Source organism: Agelaius tricolor, unplaced genomic scaffold (assembly GCF_023055355.1).
Source record: "Agelaius tricolor isolate 1412-34295 unplaced genomic scaffold, bAgeTri1.0.p SCAF_67, whole genome shotgun sequence".
Taxonomy (NCBI): domain Eukaryota; kingdom Metazoa; phylum Chordata; class Aves; order Passeriformes; family Icteridae; genus Agelaius; species Agelaius tricolor.
Genome location: NW_027269327.1, coordinates 1,225,566 through 1,252,167, shown reverse-complemented (window position 1 = coordinate 1,252,167; position 26,602 = coordinate 1,225,566). Strand labels below are relative to the sequence as shown.

Here is a 26,602-nt window from a genome sequence, read left to right as displayed (position 1 = left end):
GTTAAAATGTTATAAAGCCATTTTTAATCATACATCATGCACACACAAATAGTCTTTTCTTCTCCACCAGGCATGGATCTCACCTTGTTGGAGGAAGCTGGGCTATTCCTTAATGGTTGCTCAGTGAAAAGCAGCTCCTTGGAGGGGGATGCTAAATCTATCTCCCACTGTGCAATAATTATTGATACACCCTGTATTTGAGTTTTCTGCTCAAATTCACAGTCTCCTGGGGGTCAGAATCCCCTTTCTCCAGTTCCTATGCATTGCAATACATGCCCATGCAGCAGCACTCACTGATGGTTCCTTTTTACTTTCTTCTTCTGTGTGATACCATCTGAGTGATTCAAACAAAGCCCCCAAGTATACCCCCTTCATGTGTTCACTTATAAAAATAAATAAATCCACACAGTACCACCATAATATAATTATCTGCTCGCAGGAAAGCCTGAGGCAACAGAGGGTTCTTCCCATTGAGATTTAAGGATGTGAGGAGTATTTCAGAGCACATATCCCTGCAAACTCAGTGCCTCTGAAGAATAAGAGGAATTAAAAATGAGGCTTCATTTTCCAGTCCTACTTTTCCTGTCTTCCAAGCTCCCTTTGGAACCTCACTTAAAGCCCACATGGTTGTAGCAGATAGGGTTTATTTTCTACTATACCTCCTCCTAAGAGTTTATGTTGCTGCCAGTGTTCCTCTGGTTTTAGGTAGAAATACCTTCCTAGGATTAACAATTACACATGAGTTCAGTAAGTTGGGACTTCTTTGTTATTTTTTTTTTGATTTTTTTTTTTTAATTTAATTTAATGCAAAGGTCATACATGGAGTTCTAGCCTTGTTGTATCATGTCTAAGAGTTGTAATGGTGCAGCAGTGCTGCTGTAGTCCTGCTTTTATTTTCTCATGCAGATAATCAATGAAAGTGCTCTAAAAAGGTGTATTTTTGTTCCATGTGCTCTACTTCAAAGGATAGAAGTGTGTTCAAAAGCATGTTTGAGTCTGTTCAGAATATGTTTTATGTTACAAATGTTGGTTTTTTTTTTTATTTAAATAATCTTAATGTCCTTTAGGAGGAAAGAAATGAAAAACAAATCTTACAAAATTGCTGTTGAGATTATTTTAAGACATTGGTTTGCCCAGTGGTAATGGAGTCTCTTCCAGGCAAGATGTGGCAGATGCCTCGTGCCACACGTTATCTAGCGGGTTCCAAAGACTGTGAAGTGGGATATCTTTAAAGGCTATGCTGCCTCTATTACTTTTATAAGCATTCCAGTTATCAAATGCAAACATTTTATAAGGCTCTAACTGACAAATCTCAGCTACTGAGGAACAAAACCAAAAAGGATTTGGTGTATTGCAATAAACCCACAATTTTCAGGCATTTTGGCGTTGTCCAAGGGAGTATTTGAAATACAGCAAGATTTGAGCTGCCTTAACTAGAATGCAAACCTATAATTGTGGGTTTGGGCCTTTGCAAATAAAATGGAAGGAGGCATTTCTTTGATAAGTTTTTGTTCTGCTGCAAGTAGATTTAGTTCACTTCTGCCCAGGATCACAGTTGTGCCTGAGGTTAATGGGAATAGCACACGGGTGTGGGGGAAGGAACAAGGGCTTGGAGGTGCAGTGATTTTATGACATTGAGTATTAGGACACTTTGCAGCCTTTTCTAAGCAGCTGTTCTTTGGGTAAATCAATACTGTGGGGTCTCTTTACTTCTCCCCAACTTTAACTACCATAAAAGAACTTCATGTAAAGCTGTTCACAGCTTATCTCACCCCATTGCTATGTGAAACTTCTAACACAAACGCTTTTGTGCGCTGCAGCCATAACACACTAATCTTCTGAACTTCCTGACCCATAAAACTGTGATTATTGCTACATGTAAAATTCATCTGGAAGTATCCCTCTGTATTTAGCCTTATGGGTATTACATTGCAAAATCCCTGCTTTGCAGTGGAATGACTGCCAGGGAAGGGAAGGACAATGGGGCTGTAGATGGATGTTAGTACAGTGCTGTTCCTTAATATTGTGATTTTGCCTTTATTTGGAGCTGGTGATTCAACAGATGCAGTGTCCTGATTTTTTTACCCCCTAGATTACAATTTCAGATTTGATTTTTTTTTTTTTTAATTGAGTGTTTCTGGCTATTCTTACTTGCCATTAGCAGTGGGTCAGTCCCTAATTTCCTATACAACTGCATGGGCAGATAATTGAGAAACATCACTTGTAAAAGGAGGACAGGAAGGGCGTTAGGGATGAATAGAAAGCTTTACTGTTGCAGTTGTGATTCTTTTAAGTACCTGTCATATCTGAGCATTATGTCTGCTCACTATTCAGCAATTAAAATAAAGAATGAGAAGCAGTTTGCAGGATTCTTTGATAAAGGGTAGCAGTTAAAATGCACCAGAGGCAAAAAAGGAGAAATAACATTCCATGAGGATCTTCTCCCTCTTTCTTTATGGGCAATACATAGCTTTCTTTTAAAAAAGCCATGTGATTCTTGTCTAATCTTCAGCAAAGATAGTGACATCAGCAGCTTTGCATTTGTACATCACAAAGGCGGTGGGTTGGCTGCACTCTAAGGTGCAGATGAACCAAAAAGCACAAGAGTCATGTTTCTACCTTTTTTTACTCATCAGACTAACATAATATAGATAATCATCCAGCTGAAAAAATCTAAAAATTTTTAAAATTAATTGAACAGGCCTTTTTAATTTTGAACCACAAAGGTTTGTGTTAAATGATGCTTTTCCCAAGCCACTTTTATTATTAGCATTGTTCAAAATTGCAAGTTGTCACATCCACCAGCCTCTAAATTACCCGTCCTCTGTGTTGCCATAGTTACACAGTAGCCACTAAAATACAGGCTCCAGTGTAAAAAGGCAAGCTCAGACTGAGACTCATTTATTTGAAGGTTTTGGCAGCAGAGTATCTCCACAAAGTCTTTGTTTTATAACCTTTGAATTCTTGCATTTTAACTCTTTCAACCAACGTTGCAGTGTTGTGCTGAAAGGTATGTTTTATTTAAGACAAGGGCACTCAACCTGAGTTAATAAATATATAATGGTGTAGTTGACTTCTCACTTCCTACTTTTCTTTTTGGTTTTGGCCTGAATGATCCATAATTTTCTTGAAGTGAGGCTAAGGCAACAGCATCGTGTCCTGTCCATTTTCTCCATCCTAAAGGTTTCCCACCTCCTTTCCAGAACAGGATCCCTTGCTGGTGATCTCGCTGGCAACAGAAATCCTGGCACTACTCAGCTGCTGTGATTTCCCATACTAGGAAAAAAAAACATCCCACATGTTCATCAGAATGCAGAGGTCTTGGTAGAATCCTGTCAGAAAATATTTATATTAGACTAAAATAAGAATTTTGAATGTTAACCACCAGATTTTTTAATCAACCTCATATTTCTAAATAGTCATCTCTATTCTGTTTGAAATAAGGGGAAGTAATAAGCCCCCCTTGCTCTAGAGTGCTAAATAAAGAAGAGTCAGATTAATATTACATATCTTGTCTCAGTTTCTTAAGTTCTTAATTGGAGATACCAGTGGATAAATTGCTATTTTCTTTACCATTCCTATTGAAAATGTTTTTCTATACCACCACTCCCCCAGAAAAAAAAAAAAAAAAAAAAAAAATTACCAGTATTCCAAATCTTTTGTATTAAAACATTTTAGGTATGTCTCCTGCTACATTCACATAAAACAACACTTGCTTCAGCAGTCACATTGTTGAACCCCTCTGTAGAAGCAGAGTGGGGAAAAATAAAAATGCTTTTAGAGGTTGCAGTCTTTCAGCTGGGATCAACCAGTGCCATTTGGTACCTCCAAGGGCAGGGCTGCTGGCATGAGCTTTTCCTTGGTGGGATGCAGTTCCTGACCTGGAGACACCAGCCTGCCTGGTCACTGCCATCAGCTCCCAGCTTTCACACATGACCTGGTCCCAGCACCAAGCCTTGACCTCTCGCTTTTTCAGCACTTCAGAGGTTAATTTTGTTGAGGGATCAGATTTCTTTCCAGGGGAAGTTTCTGATGATCACCTTCTAGCTGGGTTTTACTTTGCAGTGTCTCTCAGAGCTGCTGACTCTGTGTGGAGGTCTCTATTGGAAAACAACCTTGCTCCAGCTTTTTTTTTTTCCAAGTCTCTTCCTAGATAGTCAAGTTACAGGCTGGTTTATTTAAGGGGGGGCATTGGATGGTAGCCTAATGAAGGTATCAACCTGCAAAATAAATCTGAGCCCCTTTCCTGGAATTCTTCATGGGCAACAAGGTGGAGAAGTGCTTTGGCTGGGGAATATTGCAAGGTAAGAGATTTTCTGCACTTTTGAAAACACGGGAGCGTGTTGTGTTACACCGTTGAGTAAGGGAGGTTTAGCTGTGCAAATACTGGTGGCAGTGGAAATACATTAGATGATGGATAAATCTGAGCAGCTTTCTCCCTGCACTGTTTCTTTTCAATCTCTGTATGCTGCATGAATTCAATACACTTTTAATAGATTGCAAATATTTGAATAACATGGTAGAAAATTTCCTATGTGAGGACTGACAGCTATTGCTGTGTTTGCTTTTTCTGCCTTAATTTTGTGATTCTCTGAGGTTTATTGATATTCAAAGGTTGCAATCTAGCTGGCTATCTTTCCACTAGTGTTTCAGGCTTTTAGCCTCAGAAAACTGTGGGGCTTTGTTATATTTTAGCACTCTAAGTCTGGTTTCTGTGCAAAGGAGGAGCCTCTGTGGGAATGAGCTCACCCTGCAAGGAAACAAAGGCGTGTGTGATGTTTCAGGCCAGATCCCAGCCCAGAGTGCACTTGCTTTTTAGTACATAATATCCAGTTCTTATTCTCACTCCTGTGCAAATTTCTGGTGGCTTGCTGATTTGTTTTGAGTAAGGTTGTAAGATCTCTTTCCTTTTTGTAGTTCCTTCCAAATAAGCCTAATTTTAAAGGCTCACATGAACCAGGAGTTACTATCTAGAATGTTGCAGTTCTGCTAGGACAAAAAACTGCTTTCAGGGTTGGTAGTAGCTGACATCTTCCCAGCAGCACAAAATAAACCATTTGACTTGATTATGTGTCTGTTTGTTCTGTAAATCACTGGTGGGATAACAACTCTTGTTTTTCAGTGGTTTGGTTTCCTGAGTGATAGTGCTGTGCCCTGTGATCAAATTAACACATTTTTATTGCCAAGTTCAGCGTTTATTTTAAAGGCGTATTTCAGCAGGCTGTCATGCCTTCAGAAAGACCATTTCTGATGTTTTTCTCCTTTTTTCCTGATGGGACAACCATGTGCATTATCTTTTGTCTCCATGTGCTCAGCTCCAGCTGATGCTGCTGTGAGACAGGAGCAGTTCTCAGGTGTGAAATCACTTGTGCTGTGCACAGGTTTTGGCCTTGATCAATTTATGTGGAAGCTTTGCAGTGTCTTCTGAGTGGGGAAAAGCAGAATTGCTTTGAGTTTTTGTGCATATAGATGTCTTGTCTTCAGGTTGTGCCTGTATGTTTCTTGCTTGGGGTTACAGTCTGCAGGCCTGAAAGATTTGTGGAATTACACAAGTGTAGTGTTAGGATGGATTAGAGGAAGATGGGAAGAAAAGTAGCCATGCTTTTGTTGCATCATTCCTGTAAGAATTTAGCTAATCTGTTCTTTTTCTTCTCGGTGTTTAACCCTGTTTTTATGATGTTTTGGAGCCTCTGCCAGGTGCCAGTAACTGCTGGTGAGGTGCTGAGCTCTCACCAGCTCAGCCCAGGGTTGGAGGAGCTTGAGGTGGGTGCCAGAAACTGTCTCTGTGTTCAGTGGCTGCTTCCCCCTTCTTTAAGTCTCAAATTGTGTCTTTGTACGAGGAGGGGATGTGATCCAGAGTATCTGCTTTTGGGGGAGAAGTAAGTGAGTAGTAAGAAAAAAGTACTGGTAAGTAAGGCAGGGTAAAAACCCTCCAAAATCAGGTAGTTGGCTTTCACAGCTCTATCCCCTGGGCAGGCCACCCTCTGTGCCTGCCTGCAGTGAGGAGGTGTTTGGGCTGGGACCTTGCTGAGAGGGAGCAGATTGCAGTGGTGACCTACACCCAGAGCTTTGCCAGGGGCCTCCTCCCCATTCCCTCATCCCCTCATGCTGGGGGACTGCAGGGAGCTGGGCCAGTCCATCCCTGAATCCACAGCACTCTGGGCTCGGCCTCACCTCTGCATTTGTCCAGGCCATTGCTGTCATGTGGACACTTCACAGGGATTTCTTTTCTGTATGTAAACAAGGATTTCTGACTTTGATTAGAAGACTCTTCTCAGCACTTCTTACTGTCGTGGAAACAAAGGCAGAACAAACAAAGCACTTTTTTTAAGGTGATGACTGAGATTTAACACTGACCTTATTGTGATATGAAGACCCTGATTTTGTTTGCAGCTTTCTCTGGAGTCATCCTAGTGACAGAGACATGAGCAGGGATGAGCATCACTCCCATGGCTTCCAGATCAGGGAGGTGAGGGTGCAGCTGGCCAAGGGGTGCCCTGTGCACCCAGTGTAGAGCTGCTCTGTAAACAGCTGTACAAGCACAGCAAGTCTTCAGACACAATAGTAGCTGGGAAAATACGGTTTATAGCTTGTGAATGCACGAAAAAGGGGCTGGCAGCTGGTTGTAGTTTTGTACAGTAAATTTTGCAGACTTAGCTGGGAGTTCCTCCAGCACCTGGGTCACATGCAGTGCCTTGCTTTTCTCCCCTTCCCCGAGGCTGTGGAGGTACCAGAGGAACCCTGGTTGTGAACAATGGCCAAAAAAACAAGTTCCACCAGTCAGGCATTTTGCAACTGAATAGAGTTGTGCTGGCTGGTGACCCCAGACAGCCATGGAGCAAAGGTCTAGGTGGAGAAGGGACCTTTGGAATTTCAGCTTCAGAGCAGGATGTGATGAGTTTCGGTGGAAAGTCAAATCAGTTCATGAAAATTTAGGGTTTTCTAACTCCTTGAGATCGGTGGATTTTTAGGAGGTCCTTTGTATGTGTGTGTGTGCTCAGCTGTGTTCAAGTTTGTCAATGGCTTGGTCAAATTCCTGGTTAGATTTTAAGGGACAAAATAAAATCCAGTGTTATTATTATAAGGTTATTAGCACTGATCTAAGAAGATTAAATGAAAAGAGTATTTGCAGTTTTTTAGCTTCTCCAAATCTTTTCTTACCCGGATTTTTCAACACTGAATAATTTTGTTCTGTGAGTTATTCCCTTTACAAATAGGTATTTTAAATGTAAATCCTGAAACCTTATCTTGGATGAATTCTAAACAGAGCCTGACAGAGAGCTGCAGTTCAGCTTGCTGGCAGTAACCCCAATAGTCACTAAACATGAAAATGTCTGAGTAGCTCACAGCACACTTCCAGCACTTCAACTCTGCACCAAAAAAATGTCTTTTAAAGGATTAGATTCTGCTCCAGAAAGAACAACTGGAACTGCTCTGTATTCTTTTTTCCTGGTTTGCTTTTCTTGGTCTGACTTTCCTAAGTGTTTCAAGGTAACAGTCCTGTCCCTGGGCTCCTCTTTTGGTAAGAAACAAAGTGGTTTATGTTAAAATACCTATAGTGAGATGTAAGAAGAGAGTAACTGGAGACATGGGGGAGGTGGGTGATTAATAGCAGTGTAAAACACATTAATTAAATTAGCTTCTCTTGAGGTAGATTGCCATCCATTCTTTTGCAAGTGGTTATGTTTCAGTTTCAGAACAGTTTGAAAGGAAAACTGTGCAAGGGTCTGTGTGTGCTTTCTGGGTTTCTGGCCCAGTTCTCACTACTGTAGGAAATCCCAGGAGAAAACAGTGGAAGCTGTGGTATTTACTGTCTCATGTTATAGCACATTTAATTTTTCCTTTTAAATCTTTGAAGATGCTGGGAAGTTTCAATCATTTTGTACCTTGATCTTTTTTGTTGTTGTTGTTCACCTATCAACTCATAAATAGTTAAATTTTTAAATAGAAGAGGATAATTGCCATGTTTCCACTTGAAATATTGTAGAGCCCCAAGGCCCTTTCTTGGACAAATGTATTTTTCAGCAGCTCATTGTAATTTTGGTTTTGAGTGAAGATCCAACAAAATTAAACTCCACACCCATCCGTAGAGAAAGGTGCATTTTCAGCCTTCAACAATAGCTTTATTTAGAAGGATTTTAATGATTCCTTTGCAAAGGGGGAGGATTTCTGCACTGAGAGGGGCTGTCCTGAGGATCACAGAATGACTTTTTCGTGCTGTCCAAGTTGACAAAGGAGAGCCAATTGTGGGGATGATGATTATGCAAGATGGAAAAGTGCTGATAGACTGTGGAAAAATACAAGTCTGAGCCTAACAGCTTTGCAAAGCTGTTTGAAAAAGCAGCTTGGAGCTGTTATCTGGGGCTGCCCAGGGGCAATGTGTAGTAGCAGGGGGAGCAGAAAGAGGTGGGGAGGCTCAGGAAGCTGCTTGGGGTGCTGGGTTTCATGGAGAGCAGGAGGCAGCATCCTGGCAGTTTCCAAGTGGTGGTAGGGGTTTCAAATTATACAACCACCTACTTGAGTTTCAAGTAGGTGGTTGTATAATTTTCATATATAATACACTTTTAAGATTTTAATTTTTTTTTTTAATTTGCAATTTTCAGCAATCAAAGTAAAGTTTCAGGTGATTGATCAAATAAAGAAAGCAAAACCCAAACATTTCAGCTTCAGGTTAGGGTTGAGTAGACTTTTGCTGACATCAGAAATTTTTAATTGCACCAGCTAAATTACAAAGATGCTATCTGGGCTCTGGGAGCCAAGAACACCATAATTAGGGCTGTTAGATGCCCCATTCTGCTTCCTCACTTTTGACTTTAACCATCAAGGCACCGGATCCAGGTAAAAATGAACTGATTTACATGGAGGGCTTGGGGTGGTTTCAGGAGCAGCTGAAACAAAAGCCTCAGTTTGTGACTGGTCCTGTCCCATGGAGGAGCCTTAACCAGAATGTGTGGGTTCATTGCATTACTTTGTAGCTGTATATGTTGGGTGCTCATAAAGTGGCTTTCATTGGCATTTATTTTACAGATTTCAGTGAATTCTAGCAGCCCTTTCTAGTTTCAAAGAGCAGCATCAGTCATTGTTTATGTAGGTTTACAAAATTATTTTCAGTTTCTTAAGATGTTTTCATGTTTTCTTACATGCTGTTGTTTTTTCTAGCTAGAGACTGAGCTGAAGTGATATTTATTAAACAAAGCTCTCTGGGTTTAGGCAGATCTGTGGGTTTACACATCCTGCCTTGTCAGAACAGCTTGGGCACCAGTGTCACCAGCATGCCAGCACGGGAGCTGTGCTGCTTGGCTTGTGGCACCCAACATCTATCCAGACACCTGTCTTCAGACCTCAGGACAGCTAAGCTTTTTTAATTTACTAACAGATTAGTGAGCTTGAAAATGCAGAGTTGGAATAGTTCATCGTTTCCACCAGAACATAAAGGACCTAGAGCCCAGGATACACAGGAAGGGAAGCCACAACCATCAATGTATTCAGGTGCATGCTTCTACCTTTGTCCTCAGGCACATGTCCCAGTTCAGAAGGGCACTCAAATATTTTCATAATGCCTTAGATTGCCCAACTGAAGCCGACAGGACTGGCTGATGGCAGAAAAACTACTTATGATTAACGTTAAACACATTCTTTAGGTGCTGATTAACTGGGGCCTATGGTAGTTTAAGAATTGTGAGTGCTCAAAAATGAAATGTTTCAGTTCCTATACATTGAAGATGGGACTAGGAGTCAAACAGAAAAAAAGTATTGAATTTAATATTTTTTTTCTGCCCCCTGCCATATCTCCATAAGAAGGAAACAAAACTATTAAACACAGAAAGCATTGGCATTGATGATATTATTACTGTTATGATTGTTATTTTTTATAGCTTCAGAAATGGAAAATAAGTTTGTTGCTACACAGAACTCTGGAAAACAAGAAGCTTATTTTTTTATTTAGTTTATTTCATTAACTATTTTGGTACCTTACTTGTAGACTTACCTAGGAATTGTAAATGCTTTATGTGGTAGGTTTGAAAAGAGAAATAAGTATCAGTTATAGGACCTGTTTTCAGAACTGAAATTTAGAAGTAATATGGCTTTTAATATTTTGCCTTGTGATATTTAATTGCCTACTCTAAATAAAAAAGTGCTTCAAAAAAATCTTTCAATCCTTTTCCAGATTTTCAATTCCCCCCCCCCCCCCCCAGCATTTCTTGGCATGGGCAGCACATCTTTCATTCAGTTATGCTGGAAAAGATCTTTCAAAACAGCAAATAAAACTGGTGTGTCAAATTTGCCTGCCTGGCTTTCTCAGATTCAGGAGGTCTCACATTGTGAATTTTATTTGAACATGGATTTCTATTTTGTATTGCACCTTTTATCCAGGTGAAGGCAAATCTGGGAAAAATTTATCACTTTCCTTTGAATTGTAGCATCACCAACAGTGTAGACTGCAGCATTCCTTTCCAATCACAAGAGCTGGAGTGTCTGCAGGTTTATCCAATAGCCTTTGGAAAATCTTCTTGGAATTCCTGTAGCTGGGACACTCCTGAGGGTCAGTCAGGGCTGGCTGCAGTGAATTCTCATGAGCTGGAGGAAAGATGAAGATGTGAAGGGTGATGAAGATGTGGCCCCAGGGCTCCATCAAGGAGGGCCTGTGGCAGGGGCCAGCAGGGTGTTCTGGTGTACCCCTGTTCCAGCACAGCAGTGTGCCTGAGCACCCCACATTGCCTTTCCTGGCTTGCTGGAGCTGCTGATCTGAGCCTCCCAGCTGGCTCATCCACAGGGATATGGGAGAAGGGACTGTGCTGACACCTTGATGAGGCCCTTCCCTGGGAGCAGAGCAGCCAGCAAGTGTCGGAACTCAGTACATCCCTCTGGTGTCCAGAGTTGCCAAGGACCCTGGCATGCTGCCCAGAACACCTGGGGATTTGATTCTGACCCCTGGAGCAAGTTGCCAGCTTTGTGTGAGGTCATGAAAGTCACACAGGTTTGAATGGTGTAAGAACAAAATGATCACAGGGTGAAAATGTAGATTTTAGGATTTTTGGTATGGGGGTTATGGGGACAAGATGGAGGAATCTGGGTGTGTTCAGCCTTTCTTCTTCTTCTTGTTCTCCACTTTCTGCAGTGCTGTTGGCACTTTGGGGTTGGTTTAGAGTAGAAGTGCACTGTCTAACATGGGTGATGGGTATTGGGAATTCAGTCTCAATATGTTCTATGTAGTTTGTAGTATAAAAGGACAACAGCGCCTCGGGGGTGGTCACAGTGCCTGTGGCTGCCCTGCTGAGCAGATCTCTCCTGGGCAGAAAGGAAATTTTATAGATAAGAATTAATGAACAACCTTAAGACCAAACAGTGAAGAGTCCAGACTCGTTCTTCAGTTGTGTGGGCTGGAGCAGAGACATCCTGCACATCTTGGGGCAGCAATTATCAACCAAAACCCAAGAAGCAAGGAGCAGCTGCCACCCTTCCTGTGACATGCAGAGGAGGATGTCCCCATGGCCACACTTCATTTGTGGTTCAGCAAATTGTGCTGCTCTTCAAGCTGTGCTCAGTTCCCTAAAAGGCCTTGTACAGGTGTGGGTGAACATAGCACTCCCAAGTAAGGAAAAGCAATTAAAATTATTAAAGCAACGTTAAAAGTCATGCAGGAAGGTGTTTTGTAGTGCTAAGTGGGAAAAAATGAAATGCTTTCCATTTCAAAGCTGACAAAGTTTATGTAGAAAGGCTGTAGCAAATCAGTGGTGAAGCTATGAATAAAGTTCAAGCAAACAGAGGTAGTCTGCCTTTCTTTACACAGTTCTCTTATCACTTATCACAGGTTAGGACAGTTCAGGTTTAAATGCAAATGTTAACTGCTCAGTACATTCATTTGTGAATATAGCTTTCACTGCCCAGCCAGAAACCTCTCTGCAATCTCTTTGTTACGTGTTTGTGAAGCAAACAGAAATGCAACAGGAAGGAGAGTCTGGAGCTCCCAAAATCTGAAGCTGAGGTTATAAGTAGCTAGAGAGCTGCCAGATGATGAGCTCTTAACCTTTTGTAAATGACCTGTGATATATATATATATATATATATATATATATATTTACGTTTCCAGATTTCCAGCAATAGTTATCCAGTGGACTGAAATGTCATATGAAATGTCATAATATTTCAGTCCCAGCTTCATTGTTCTTGGAGATGGAGCACTTGTAAGCCAGTACATAAATCTCTTCCTTGAGCAGCTTACTTTTACAGGCATTTACAAGTTGGAGCATCTGGCTCCATTTTTAGATCATTTTGATTCTTTCTGTTCTAACACTCAAATTGATTCAGGCAAGGTCTTTTTTTGGTTGGTTGGTTGGTTTTTTTGGTTAGTTGGTTTTGGTTTTGTTTTGTTGGTGTTTTGTTTGTCCTAAACTTCCAGTCAGACATTTCTCATTTACTGGAAAATGTTGAAGCTATCACATGCTGGAAGAAGGTAATCCTGAATAGTTGCTCTTCTTGAAAAGGGCACTGAAGCTCAGGAAGGTTATTTGCCATCTGAAGGACTGAACTTGTAGTTGCTAAAGTTCTTTGAGGCTGGTGATACTGTTGGTGGTAGATCCAGGTCTGTGGAACACCCAGGTACAAAAGGTTGCTTCAGGGTGAATTTTTTTCCCTTGCATTTAAGTTCCACCTCTGTGTTACAGCTTAGCGAGTCAGTGCTGTGCCTACTTGGAGATCACACAATCACAGAATGATTTGGGGTGGAAGAGACCTTAAAGCTCATCTTGTTCCATCCCCCTGCCATGGGCAGGGACACCTTCCACTATCCCAGCTGGCTCAGAGCCCCATCCAGCCTGGCCTTGGACACTTTCCAGGGATGTGGCAGCCACAGCTTCCCTGGACAGCCTGTGCCAGGGCCTGCCCACCCCCCAGGAAAAAATTCCCTGGTAATATCCCTTCATGCCAGTGCTTTCCCCTGCTCTGGGGACACAGATTTCAGAGAGAGAAGACACACATTTCAGCTGAGTCAGGAAGAGCTGTGTCACTGGTGCCTTGGCTTGGTGACAGCGTGCCCTGGCCTTTCTGGCAACCACAAGTGGGCTAAGGGTTGTAGAAATAATACAATCTTCCTTTTGAACAATGTCTTGTCTTTTGACCCTTGTTTTCTCCCTCTGCTGTGCTTTTTCTCCAGCTGGGATGACAGCAGCTCTGTCAGCAGTGGGATCAGTGACACCATAGACAATCTCAGTACTGATGACATTAACACCAGCTCCTCTATCAGCTCCTATGCCAACACTCCTGCCTCCTCCCGCAAGAACTTAGATGCACAGGTAAGAGCTTCGCTTTATTCAGCTAACCTTGATATTTGCTATTTTCTCTGTGCAGGAGGTGTAATTGTTTTATGTGACAGTGTTCACAGGGATTCTTGGTTGAGGGAAGAGATGAGGATCTGACTCCATGTTTCAGAAGGCTGATTTATTATTTTATGGTATATATTATATTAAAACTATACTAAAAGAATAGAAGAAAGGATTTCATCAGAAGGCTGGCTAAGAATAGAATAGGAAAGAATGATAAAGGTTTGTGGCTCGGGCTCTCTGTCTGAGCCAGCTGGGCTGTGATTGGCCATTAATTACAAACATCCAACATGGGCCAATCCCAGATGCACCTGTTGCATTCCACAGCAGCAGATAACCATTGGTTACATTTTGTTCCTGAGGCTTCTCAGCTTCTCAGAAGGAAAAACCCTAAGGAAAGGATTTTCCATAAAAGATGTCTGTGACAGTTTTAGGTTGCTGAACTTGAACACACAGCCAGCCTTCTGTATAGACAGTGTCAGTAATAACCACCTTGTCATCCATGGCATTTGCAAATATTTCCTCTGTGGGTGGAACCCAAGGCATCTCTGCCGTGGTGATGTCACAACAACTGGGTCTTGTCTTCCTAGAGGCACTGCTGCACGGAAAACAGCTGTAAATGGGATTTTATAGAGGTATTTTTGAAATATCTATATAAATATATAGAATGAAATGGTATTATGTTTTTCTTATAGAATATGAAATGGTATTACATTTTTGTTTTAAATAATAGAATACAATAAAGTAAACATCAAAGTTCAAAGGTTCTTTACGCTTTCATCAGAAATGTAAGCATGTTATGCAAATGCAATTGATTTTATTAAATATCCACAGCTGTGTGTTTTTGAAGGCTTTCTGTGGTTGCCAGCATTTCGTAGGAGGATAAACTTACCTCCATCAGCAGGATACATTTACACTTTGTGCTCAGACACCACACATCCAAAGAGGGTGGAACAAGTGAAGGCATCTAACAGTTTTTCATTGATCAAACAAACTGCATAACACAGAGATTTGCACTAATACAAACTGCTTCTTTTTTTTTTTTTACCAGTTCCATAGATTTTTGTTTGGGAAAGTGCAGGACCAAAAAGTCCAGCTTTGTTCTGGTCCTGCTCGAGGGACTGGGGCGCTGTGTGCTGCAGCCACTGGGATGTGGTGACCTGGCAGTGCTGCAGGTACAGGAGAGGGATATTGCTGTGACCTGCTCCTCTGTTCCTTCCCTCTTTTAATCTTCTCCAGTCCTTTTCATCAGTGGCTCCTAAATCTGTTTTTGACATCAGTTTTGGTGGAGACCTGTGGTTGCTGTGAGGTATTGCTCTGTCTCCAGAGCTGTGGTGCAAGCACAGAGCAGTCTTTGTTCCCTTGCCATGCAGTGCATATTTGAGCCTGCACAAAGGGTTTCCAGGTAGCCTCTGTTTGCCTATCAGCGACTGCACAGGCACTTGGAACTGCTAATACAAGTCCCATACAAGCTGAGAGGAGTTAAGATCCATCAAGCATGTTTTTCAGAGTAAGATGGGCAACTGGAAGTATTTTTGACAATTGTTACTGTCTCAACATTGTAATACTGTTGGGGGGGAAAAAAAGGAATACTTAGGGAGATGTGACTAAACATTAACCTAAGGAAAAAAAATAGAAACTCATGTGACTTCTATCTTCTGATGGATCAGATTCTTGGAAACACCTTTGAGAGATCAAAATCTGTGTTGACAAACTCCTCTTCCTCCTCCACAACTATTACAGTATCCAAGAGGGTGCAGACAGACACCAGAAGAAAAGCAGCTGGAGCTTGTTCAGGCAGTAGAGCATAGTTATTGGCAGAGGAAGCTGGGAGCCAAGAATGTGCAAGTGGTGTTTGCAGTTTTTTGGTGTGATGTTTGTCTCTGACCTGCTTCTCTCCTCAGTTTTCATGAGTGACAATCCTTATTCCAGGTCTTCTGTTATCTGCAAATTACTGCCCATAAAATAGTTCATTTTCAGTGGAACAAACTACCTGAATCTTGTCAGCCAAGAGAACGAAAAGAGCTTGGAGTGCTGAAATGCGTGGTTTGCAGGGTTAATTTTTTGCTGCCAATTGTAGACCTCAGAGCTCATGATGCAGTGAATGCTGCAGAGACACCTTTTCTGTCTCTCCTGAAGGACTCTGTGATGGCCAGTGCCCAGGTTTTCCTTCCCCAGGAAGGAAAGCCACAAAGGACTAGCACACATTTGCAGAGAGATGTGGACTTTTCTTCTGAGGGTGTCCTTTGCTTTGGCTCTCCTAAACAGTAGGTGCTTTTGAGCTGTTGTGATTCTGTCACATCTCTTTGAGAGGGTACAGGAGTTGGATTTCAGTTAATTAAGGAGGGAGCTTGAAGCTAATACATGTGCAGCTGGGAGTCCAAGCAAATAATGCAGCAACATCAAAGGGAGAGAGTCTGAACATGTCAGTGTGTGCTGATAAAATCAGTAACTCAGGCAGAATCGTCTCTGCAAAGAAAGGCATAGTTGCAGTAGGAAAAAATCTCTGTTGAGATTTCCCTCTGATTTTCAGGGCTGATGAGTACCCCATACTCCAGAAGCTGCAGTTTCCCCATCTTTGAGAAACAGGACTTAAATATGATATTAACTCCATCTTCAGAGACATTCATAGCTGCATCCTCTCCATAGCAATGCAGTGAAGATATTTGCAAGTTGTTTCTGAACAAGCTAGTGTTGGGAACCAGAATTTGCCATGCCACATTCCCATGTCCTGCTGTGATTATGCCAAGTACCAAACCACTTTAATGTAGTTACAGGAGTTTTGGCACCCTAGTATTTTTCCTTTTTATTGCACAGCATTAGGTAAGTTACCTTTATCGCAGTACTACATATAGTGTGCCTTTGAAGTCACATCATATGCATTCTTTCAAGAGAAATTAAGACCTGGTGGGCATTTGAAAATAACTTATTTAACTGAAATAAGATGGGAGAAGGAGACCAAGTAACAAATTCAATCATGAGATTGTAGAAAGACTGGAAGATAGAAAGGTTCCTTTAAATAGAAAACTGCAGCATGCCTAAGCAGTTGGATAAGGCATCTTCTCAGTAAAGATGGGTTTGATCTGTTCACAGCTTCAGATTTACAAAAACTTTATGAGTGAGGTGAGAAATCCTGGTGGTTTGCTCCTAGCTCAGGCTTTGCTCTCAGCTTGTGCTCGCTGTGTCTTGCCATGACCTCCAGCCAGGAGTATTTCCACTTTCACCCTTCTGGGTGGGTGGAGTTTCAGCTGCAATCCCCAAGCCAGGTTTCACTGTGTTTTGGTTTTGATTCCTTAGTCATGTTTCTGTGCTGTTCTCAGTATTTACCATCAAACAGAAACATCTCTGGCCAGAGGGTTTCAGAGGTGGAGGTGCAGCATTTCAAAGGCTGCAGGAAAGCTTTGGCTGTGGGTGTAGTAGTAGAATAAAAGGCAGGAGGGCAAAGGTAGAGAGGACTTCTTGCAGTGCTGTTCTCTCTGTGGAGACTGGCTGTACTAACCTTACAGATTAGGGGAGGGGAAATAGAAGGTACAGGAATATTTCCTAGTCAACCAAAACTAAAATAAGGCCTTTGCTAGCAGGTAGGTGTATTTCTTGTTCTTGAACAGTAGCAGTGCATACACACAATTCCAGACAAGGAGCTTGGAACAAGATACTGAAGTGACCACGTGAGGAATGGTGTCTTTGAGGTGCCTTTGCTAGTTGATTATTTGGTACTTTTTGCCTGTGCTCTCTTCCAAGGTTTCTGAATGTAGGAGCTGTTTGCATGAAATAGTGATTTTGGAGAGGAACAAGATGTAGGAACAGTCACACTGTGAGTTTATTGCACACCTACTGATGGTCAGAAATAGAAAGGTGACCCACCAGCCCCAAACCTGGCAGGCACAGGAAGAGAAGGGAGTTAGAAAGCAGATCCACTCAAGCCTACACTGGGTTGCTCTCTCTGAATGGAGAGGTAGGGAAACAACATTTGCGTAGCACAAGGAAAATACAAGAATATAATATTACCTAAATCCATAATTCAAAATGCATGTTAGTCTAATGACTCAATATGTAGATAAATAACTCAAGCCCTGTTTCCTGACTGAAGAAAGACCGTTGTGATATGTGGTGTCAGCTTTCACACACTGATCGCTTAACTAGTTTTTCAGGCTTTAAAAAAAATTAGTTACAGTAAAAAGCAGAGGAAATTCAACCACAGTTCCCCTGAATTCTTTAATATTAATGGTGTGATCTGATAGGTAAAGGAAAGTCATAAACTTCAAACATTCTTTAGGAACTTAAAAGCTGAAAAGCATGGTAAATAATCTTACAGCTTCTCCTGTGCTGTGTTTTTCTGATTTTCCAAAAGGAATAAAGACTGTGAGCTTTATAATGCTTTGGGATATTTAAAATAATTTCCTTTTAAATAAATTATTCCTTTTGCCTACCACACAGTTCTGAGCACATTCACCTTCTGCTGAGGCTGCAGGGCAGAAAGGTGGCATCAAACCTCACCAAAACCCATCGGGCTGTACTTGGGAACTGCAGTCAGGTGCTGAATTGTCAGTCTCTTTCATGGTGCTGTGGTGCTTGGAGAACACTTCAGCTATGAATTTTTTATCCTGATCAGAGTCAAATGTGTGGATATTTGTCATTGCCTGATCACAAAATGGTTGGTTGTTGTGTTACCACATTCACCAAATTTAATCAACGGCATTTGACAGGAGTAGAATTCTAGAAGAGTAATCCTTAGCAGTGGGGAATATTAATGCATGGGGAATGTATAAAGTATACACATATATGTAGGGTAATATATTTAATGTAGGTATTTCCGAGATTTTGGCAAAGGTTCGCTAATGAGAAATTTTTCTATTTAATATTGAGCTTAGCAAAATTCTCCATAAGAGACTGGTAACACTATCAATCTGTGCAAAGAGTACGGGGAAAAAACAGTCTGCAAGAGAAACTAAAGTAATTTATGTATTGAAGTCAGTCTTGAGTATTGTTAGAAAGGTTTTCTTCAGTCCTTGGGTGTCCTTCTACCATGTTAGGTTAGAATTAAGAGCATTCCACATATTCAGATCTGTTCCAAAAGCTGCCTCCTCATGCTCTGGAGATCAGATTGCCAGACAAGAGATAAGAAAGCAGCAGGAACAAAGGAAAGCTGGCTGCACAGGTTTGAAATGCTTTTTTGGCATTGCAGTAAAAGGATTTGTCAGAAATTTGAGATGGAGGATTATAAATGTCATGGAGCTGAATATGTCCTTTATACATCAAGTAGGGTTTTTTTCCCCTTTATTTATTCCAAGGAGCGTGGCTGTTGTGATTTTTTGTATTTTTCTTATAAAGCATATTCAAAAAATATTGCTGGGGTTAATTTCTTGCTGTGACATTTCTTCATCAAAAGCATGTCATGTTTGTTGGTACTCAGAGATGACTGCTGAGCTGATTAATCAGGGTGATGGTTCCTACTTACAAAGCTTCTTAAAAGAAAGACTTGCTCTGAAAGTTGCCTTGCAATTCCTTATCTGTCCTAGACCGACGCAGAGAAGCATTCCCAGGTGGAGCGGAATTCCTTGTGGTCGGGTGATGAAGTCAAGAAATCCGATGGGGGATCTGATAGCGGCATAAAAATGGAGCCGGGGTCCAAATGGAGGCGGAACCCCTCTGATGTGTCGGATGAGTCTGATAAAAGCACTTCTGGTAGGAAGAACACTGTTATTGCCCAGACGGGCTCCTGGCGACGGGGCATGTCAGCTCAGGTTGGCATTACCACACCAAGGCCCAAACCTTCAACCACCTCAGGCACGTTAAAGACACCTGGAACAGGTGAGAAAAGGCGTGAGATGTAAACAAGCCAAAAATGTGTTCGGTGTGAAAACAGTTTAAGTACTTTGCAGAGGCAGAACTTGAACTTCAGGTAATCCTGTCTGTATTTTTAGGCATTGCTTTAACCTAAGCAGCATCTTGTACGTTCACATTTCTATTTCTGTCTGAAAATGTGTATTTCGAATTAGTAGACCTTGCCAGTTGTTTTCATGAAAAACTCTGGTCTTAAGCCAAACTATTTATTTGGCACAGTATTGCTGTGTGAAGAATAAGTAATATAATTTTAGTTTTGAAAATTACTGTTAACCAAGAGCATACAATATATAAGGTTGAGGAGATTTCTCCCCCCCCCTTACTAAACAAGCATGTTTGTTTATACTAAACATGATTTCTGAATTCTCTTTTAAGTGTATTAATGATTTTAGCACTTGCAGATGTGTGAATGAAAATTGATTGAATTTGCATAATCAAGCAATATAATTTAATATCTCTCTTTTTATTAGGTCTTGTACACAATTGTATATCAAAAAGTTAAAGTTATATATTGTTTTGAACAATACAAATGCTTTAACAATGCCTTTTAGGGAAATTATATTATCAACCTAACACTACTAGCGCATAATGATAGAAATGATCGACCTGTGGTAGCTACAGAGAGAAACTTTTTTTTCTTATCTGTCACTATTACGTGAGGCTGTTCTGCTTTTCATATTCTCAAAGGCAAAGGCACCACATACTTTCTTTGGCAAGTCTGCATGTGTAACTCACTAGAGTGGCATGTAAGCTCAGTGCAGACTAGATCATAACTTTGAACCGCACTGCAGTGGCTAACACGCTTTTGCTTTTCATGCTGCTTTGAGTTTCATCATTTGCTTGATGTTTTCAAGTCATTAAATATTAGAATTCTTTTTCTATTTTTGTAGGGAAAACTGATGACGCCAAGGTATCAGAAAAGGGTAGACTATCTCCTAAAGCTGGACATGTTAAACGTTCCCCATCAGATGCAGGACGCAGCAGTGGTGATGAATCCAAAAAGCTTCCCACAAGTAACTCTAGGACAGCTGCTGCTAATGCTAATACATTTGGATTTAAGAAACAGAGCGGGTCAGCCGTAGGCATGACCATAATCACTGCCAGTGGGGCAACTCTCACCAGTAGATCGGCTACCTTGGGAAAGATCCCCAAGTCATCTGGACTCATGGGTAGGACCACTGGTCGGAAGACTAGTGTTGATGGCTCCCAGAACCAGGATGATGGCTACTTAGCACTTAGTGCACGAACTAATCTTCAGTACCGTAGCTTACCCCGGCCCAGTAAATCCAGTAGCAGAAGTGGAGCTGGGAATAGATCTAGCACGAGTAGCATAGACTCCAACATAAGCAGCAAGTCAGCTGGGCTGCCTGTCCCTAAAATCAGAGAGCCTGCCAAGGTAATCCTTGGAAGCTCTCTGCCAGGATTAGTCAATCAGACTGATAAAGAGAAAGGGATTTCGTCTGACAACGAAAGCGTGGCTTCATGTAATTCTGTTAAAGTGAACCCTGCATCACAGCCTGCTGCTAGCGGAGCTCAGAGTACCCACCAGCAAGGAGTCAAGTACCCCGATGTGGCCTCTCCCACCCTGCGCAGGTAGGCAACAAATTCCTCGCTTCTGCAGTGGTGTTAGTGGGAGCTCAATGAGCAGCACTCTGCCAGCCAGGCCCGGCTGGCTTCGGTGCAGCACTTTCTATGTAGTGTCCTACTTCAGGGTCTCGGTATTTACATTTAATTTCACATAAACAGCTTGGCCAGTGTTGTGGATACGTAGGGCGTCACGCGACAGCAGCAGAAGTCTAACGTTCAGGAAAAAAACCAAACCTGTCTGGCAGAAGCTTTGGCAATTACAATCTGAGTCACCTTGTTGCAGAAGCCATACCTGGAGGCTTTCATCTGTGCAGATATCACAGATATAAGAATTTTCTTACCTGAAGGTTACTGAAGAGTTCTTGCACAGATGTATATGTAACAAACCTGGAAATATTCCAGTCGTGGATCAAATAAACCAACAACTGGAGGGTTATCTCAGATTTTCATGATGACAGTGGCATTGACCTGCCAGACTTGGATTCACCCAAAGCAAACTATTATAGCTTGTGTGGATTAGCCCAGTATGTTGCAAGACTCAACATTTTAGCCTGTGAAGAAGAACCCTAAATAAAATTACTGTCTAAGCTGGGTTAAATTTTCTTATTTAATACTATTTTTTGGACAAAAATCCTATCTGTCTTCTGTTTCTCCGAGAGTACCCCCCACACTAACATTAACAAATAGTTAGTGAGGAGCTAATTGTTGATGCAGTGTATATCAGAGCCTTGATATTGGTGAAAAGTTCTGTTAATATTATTTTTCAACTGAATTTAAGTAGCTTGTGTGTTTCAAGTTGCAGTGTTTTGCATTTCATTTTGTCGTGACGCCCATAATACCCATACAGTTATGCTCCATCATCCTGCTTCAAGTGATGTGAGAAAGCCACATTCCATCTGAAGCACCAGTGCAAGCATAATGGCTGTGATGGCAGCTTAGGCTGATGCTGTAAACTGTTTTTAGATGGGTGGTTTTATTTGAAGAGTCTGTGTGAGGACAATTGAAGATACTTTATTTTGTACCTGGTTAACAATAGATAAGCCATGTACTTTGGAACATGTAATTTTCATCAATGGCTACTTAAAAACTCCAGTAGCCCTTTCACTTCTATAGGATACACAATGGTAAATGCAGGTTTTCAGTGTTTTCAGTGATTTCAGTGTGCCTCAGGAATGTGATTGGGAATTTTTTATTACTAAAAAGCTGCATTGCTGGCTATGTAATTGAAATGCTACATTAGAAATACATGAAACTTCAAAGAGCAGACACTGAGGCTCAATTTAACTATTCCCCCATTTGATTTACAATTTCACACTTGAATTTTCGCCAGCCTGTCAAAGTTGTCATGTGTTGAAATGCATCAGAGTTGAATTGGGCCTCGTCTGCTTATTACTGATTTCTAGGATGACAGTAAAGAAGATTTTGAGCTTAATTTTTGTAGTTGAGTTGCAGACATTGTTTTTTGCTTATTTCCTCTTGGCCCTGTATTTTTTTTTTGGTGTTACACACTGAATTGGAATCCATACCTTTGTAATGGTACAGATTTACCTATAAGTTCACAAATATATGTAACTTCCATGTTGTCATAAACAGGGGGTAGCTTAAAAACAGTTTATCAAACTGTTGTGTGGGTATTTGGAGTTTTTTAAGCTCTGGGATGCTTTCTTTAAGAGTGGTTTCCCCAGTGCAGCTGAAGAGGTTGTATGCTCTGGCACAGGAATACCTTGGGGAATGCCCTAAGCTGGTATATGGAATCATGGACTGGTTTGGGTCAGAAGGGACCCTGAAAATCATTTTATTCTGATTCCCCTGCCATGGGCAGAGACACCTTCCACTATCCCAGCTTGTTCAAAGCCCCACCCAGCCTGGCTTTGAACACTTCCAGAGATGGGGCAGCCTCAGCTTCCCTGGGCAGAGTGTGCCAAGGCCTCGCCGTCCTCACAAGGAAGAATTTCTTCCTTATGTCTGATCTAAACCTGCCCTCTCAGTTGGAAGTGTTGTCCAGGTGCCTTGTGGCAAGTATGTAGCAGCAGCTGCCCAGCTCAGGTGTGTTTCATGCACTGGAGCTGCAGGAAGCACCTGTGCAGCCTGGACACTGCTGCTGGGCCATTGACAGCATCATTCCACCACTGCTGGCAGAAGCTGGGCCCTAGCAAGGCTTCCTACTGCTGCTGCCTAAAACTCTGATGAGGAAGCCTCTTGACTACTTAAACCCAAAAACAAGTCTTTGGACAGGAAGGGAAGCAGATCAGCTTCTCCTCCCAAGCTCTGGGAATGAGAAGCAACATCAGCTTGATGGTTTCACAGCTCCTATGTGTCCACTCTTCCCTCTCCCTGCTATAGCTGGGCAACAGGAGCTCTTTCTTTTAAAATGTGGGCTTGCTCCAGGTGCCCACAGCTCTAACACAGCCTGTGTTTCTGGGAAGTGATGGACAGTGTGAGCTAGTGTCCAGGTGTCCAACAACCTGGACATGCTCCAAAGCAGAGAAAGTTCTGCCTGGAGCATGCCCACCCCTAAGTCTTCAGGAGCACTTGTGTGTAAGTGCTGTAGTCCTCTATTCTGAAAGGTTTCATCCACAGTGAATGATAGAAAAGCAAATCTGTACAGGTATGTGTGAGGAAAACTAAGGTTCCAAAGGTAGTTACAGGAGCCAAGAGGCAGAAACAAAAGCAGTGTTTTGGGGTGGAGTTTGAAGCTGGAGTGGAAGATACTCCTCCTTCCTAATTTTGAAGATCAGTTTTGGAATGATTGATTAGTTTACTACTGAGGCACTTGGGCACTTCTGAGAAGTTTCCCATTGACTGTTTTTGAGGGAATTGGGGTCTTTGCTTCCTTGGCAATGAGCTGCATCACAGGCAGCAGTGATGCTGTGGTCAGCCTCCTCCATCTCCTCCCTCCTCAACTTCTGGAACTCACCTAGCTTTTTACTAGCCAATTCCAGGTGCCAAAAAGCAGGTAGCATCACATTCTCCACTAAAAAATACCATTTCCAGCCAGCTTGGAATGAAGCAAGCCTACATTTGGTATGAGTACTTTGTTGCATGCCAGCAAAAGCTGCTTTTGTGCAGAATTTACCCGGTCAGCAAGCTTCCAATCTCTAGCATTCCATACATCAGATTGTTTCTCTGGTGTCCTTTTTCCTTAAGGAATAGAAGAGGATGTGGTTATATCTTAGTTCTGTGGAGCTGTATTTTAGCTTGCTGGAAGTATTGGTTGATGATTCAAAGGTGACACACCTGAGATAGATTTGGAGCTGTTGTAATTGCCTCTGGGCTTTATTGAAAGGGACAGTGAACACAAGGAGATTATAAATGCATAGTTGCATATGTACAATCTAGGATCAGGTACTCAATACTGGTTTTCTGAAGCTAAGATGAAATATAAGATATCCTTGTGTTTACTGTTCCATTTTATGTATTTTTCATGCTGTCTTCTTTTTTACAGACTTTTTGGTGGCAAGCCTAGTAAACAAGTTCCCATCACAACAGCTGAAAATATGAAAAACTCAGTAGTGATCTCCAACCCTCATGCTACCATGAACCAGCAGGGTAACCTTGACTCCCCATCTGGCAGTGGTGTGCTGAGCAGTGGGGGCAGCAGTCCCCTCTATGGTAAAAACACAGATCTCAACCAGTCTCCACTGGCTTCCAGCCCCAGCTCTGCACACTCAGCTCCTTCCAACAGCTTGACATGGGGTACCAACGCCAGTAGTTCTTCTGCAGTTAGCAAGGATGGCATGGGATACCAGTCTGTCAGCAGCCTTCACACCAGCTGTGAGTCCATAGACATCTCCCTGAGCAGTGGAGGTGGGCTGAGCCACAACTCCTCCAGTGGCTTGATTCCAGCCTCCAAGGATGATTCTCTGACTCCCTTCGTCCGAACCAACAGTGTTAAGACCACGTTGTCTGAAAGGTTAGTGGGTTGTCCTCTTCTTTCCATACGTTTGTATCTCGAGTGGGAATGAAGTCCTGGCAGCAGTAGCCAATGCTGCAGATACAGATCAAGTAATGCCTCTTAGCAGGCAGTGCAGATAGCTCCAGGACTAGAACATACAGATAAGTTATTCCCAGAAAGGAGCCCAGGTCAGAGCAGGAGGATGGGTTCAGAACAGGTTTTTGTTTTGCTGTTGCAGCCAATGTGACAACTTTTTTTCACTACCAGATCCTTCCAAAGATCTACTGTTAATTGAACTGGTAGTGGTATTTTTAAAAACCCTCCAATTTTGATTTGAAAAGTCAACCATTTCCTGTTAAGCTTTTTGATTGGAGAATTTGATGACTTTCAAACTGGAGGTGATGCTGAAAAGACAAGTCCCCATCTCTGTAGTCACTTGGTCCCTTCTCATCCTCTCCCTGCTGTCTTGTCCTGTCTCCAGTTGTTCACTACAATATTTCAGCACAAGCATTCATGTGAATGCTTAGTGAATCCTATTGGGAGCTGGATCCGAGTGAAAAGCAATCAGCTGAATTGTATTTCAGACTGATCACTTCCACAGCTCTGTGTACAATGAGATTCACTGGTACCTGTGTGGACACAGGGTAGGACCTGGGAGGAGGCTGAGCAGGAAGGAGGGAACGGGGATTTTCCAGTATCAGAGCTGGATTGGTGGCACACTGAGCTGAAGCTGACACTGGGGTGAGCTCTGCAGGTCTCTGAGGGACCTCTTGTAGATGAAAGCAGAACCTTTCCAAGCACTGGAAATCAGCTATGTCCTGACCAGTAGTGATGAGTTCAGGTAGCAAGATGTTTGTAGCTGCATCTCAATGGAGAAAATTGCACCTGAATGTAATGTTCTGACAGTTTGGGGTTCTGTTTGTGTTTTATTATAATTCCTTTTTGTTCCTTCATCTTTTCATTCTAATAGTCCTTCTCTTGTTTTCTGTCTTGTTGGACTGCTCTTTCTAGCCCTCTTTCTTCCCCTGCTGCTAGCCCCAAATTCTGCCGAAATACTTTGCCCAGGAGACAGGACAGGTAATGCTGTCTCAGGACAGGAGTATGCTCAAGGCTGCAGGTTTTGTTGCCCATCTCAGTGAAGCAAATTGTTTTGTGCCAGACTGTGCTCAGTTGAGTGCTCTGTTGTGTTCATCATCCAGGTGTGAACTGACACAAAGACATGCCAGTGAGAGTCCCTGCAAACACCCATCTCCCCACCCAAATCAATCTGGAGAGTGGCATACAGCACAGTTGGCATGTTTTTGGTGTTGCTCTCATTTCTGGGAATGCCCTTTGGTTTGGGGGACTATTTTTAACCCACCCTTCATATCTTTGCCAAAGGCAATTTGAAAGTCGTGCCCTTTTTTTTTTTTTTCCCTACAAATCTAAACTCTCACTAGCATTTCAGCATTCCTCTGGCATGCTGCTTTTCCCACTGCCTTTCTGGCCTGTCCCTTTTGTTGTGAAGTCCCTGTGTCATTCAGTGTCATCAGTCTCTTACTGCAGCTTGGCTCATGAGTGTTTTCCAAGTACTTTGGTACTTTACAGTCATCCTTGTACAAATGAATGTTAAAGTTAGGAAAAGATGACACAAATCTAAACATTCAAGCTCACTTTTTCTCACTGATGTAATTTTTATCCTAGTCCCATACTGTAACTTAGCTATAAGGGTTGTAATTTAATTAATTTACTTACCACAGGGGTATTTTCTTTAAAAACAAATTAACAAGCTCTGCTCATCAGTTGTAAAAACATAAACTGAAATAGTTGAGTTTTGGGCAACTGATCGGTCTATTTTACTTTGCTAATGGAAGTTAGGCTAAGATTTGGAAATTTAAAAGTCTGGGCTCAATACCTCTTTACAGTAATTAGGTGCATTCCCTAAAGGGTGTCTGCTGAAAGAAATGATGGGAAGGTA

The 26,602-nt window shown here is 42.0% G+C and overlaps 1 protein-coding gene across 8 annotated transcripts in view; it reads left to right on the top strand.

Moving 5' to 3' along the window:
- NAV2 (neuron navigator 2) overlaps positions 1-26,602 on the top strand; it is a 388,804-nt gene that overhangs the window by 320,516 nt on the left and 41,686 nt on the right. For 5 of the 8 annotated variants that reach the window (XM_071417131.1, XM_071417129.1, XM_071417130.1 and 2 more), the window contains 5 exons: positions 13,154-13,292; positions 18,839-19,130; positions 20,054-20,756; positions 24,196-24,663; positions 25,657-25,722. In XM_071417131.1, coding sequence (XP_071273232.1) covers positions 13,154-13,292; positions 18,839-19,130; positions 20,054-20,756; positions 24,196-24,663; positions 25,657-25,722 — 1,668 coding nt within the window. Of the gene's footprint in view, positions 1-4,050; positions 4,305-13,153; positions 13,293-18,838; positions 19,131-20,053; positions 20,757-24,195; positions 24,664-25,656; positions 25,723-26,602 lie in introns of those variants that run through there. The other 3 variants (XM_071417127.1, XM_071417126.1, XM_071417132.1) reach the window with 2 other exon arrangements.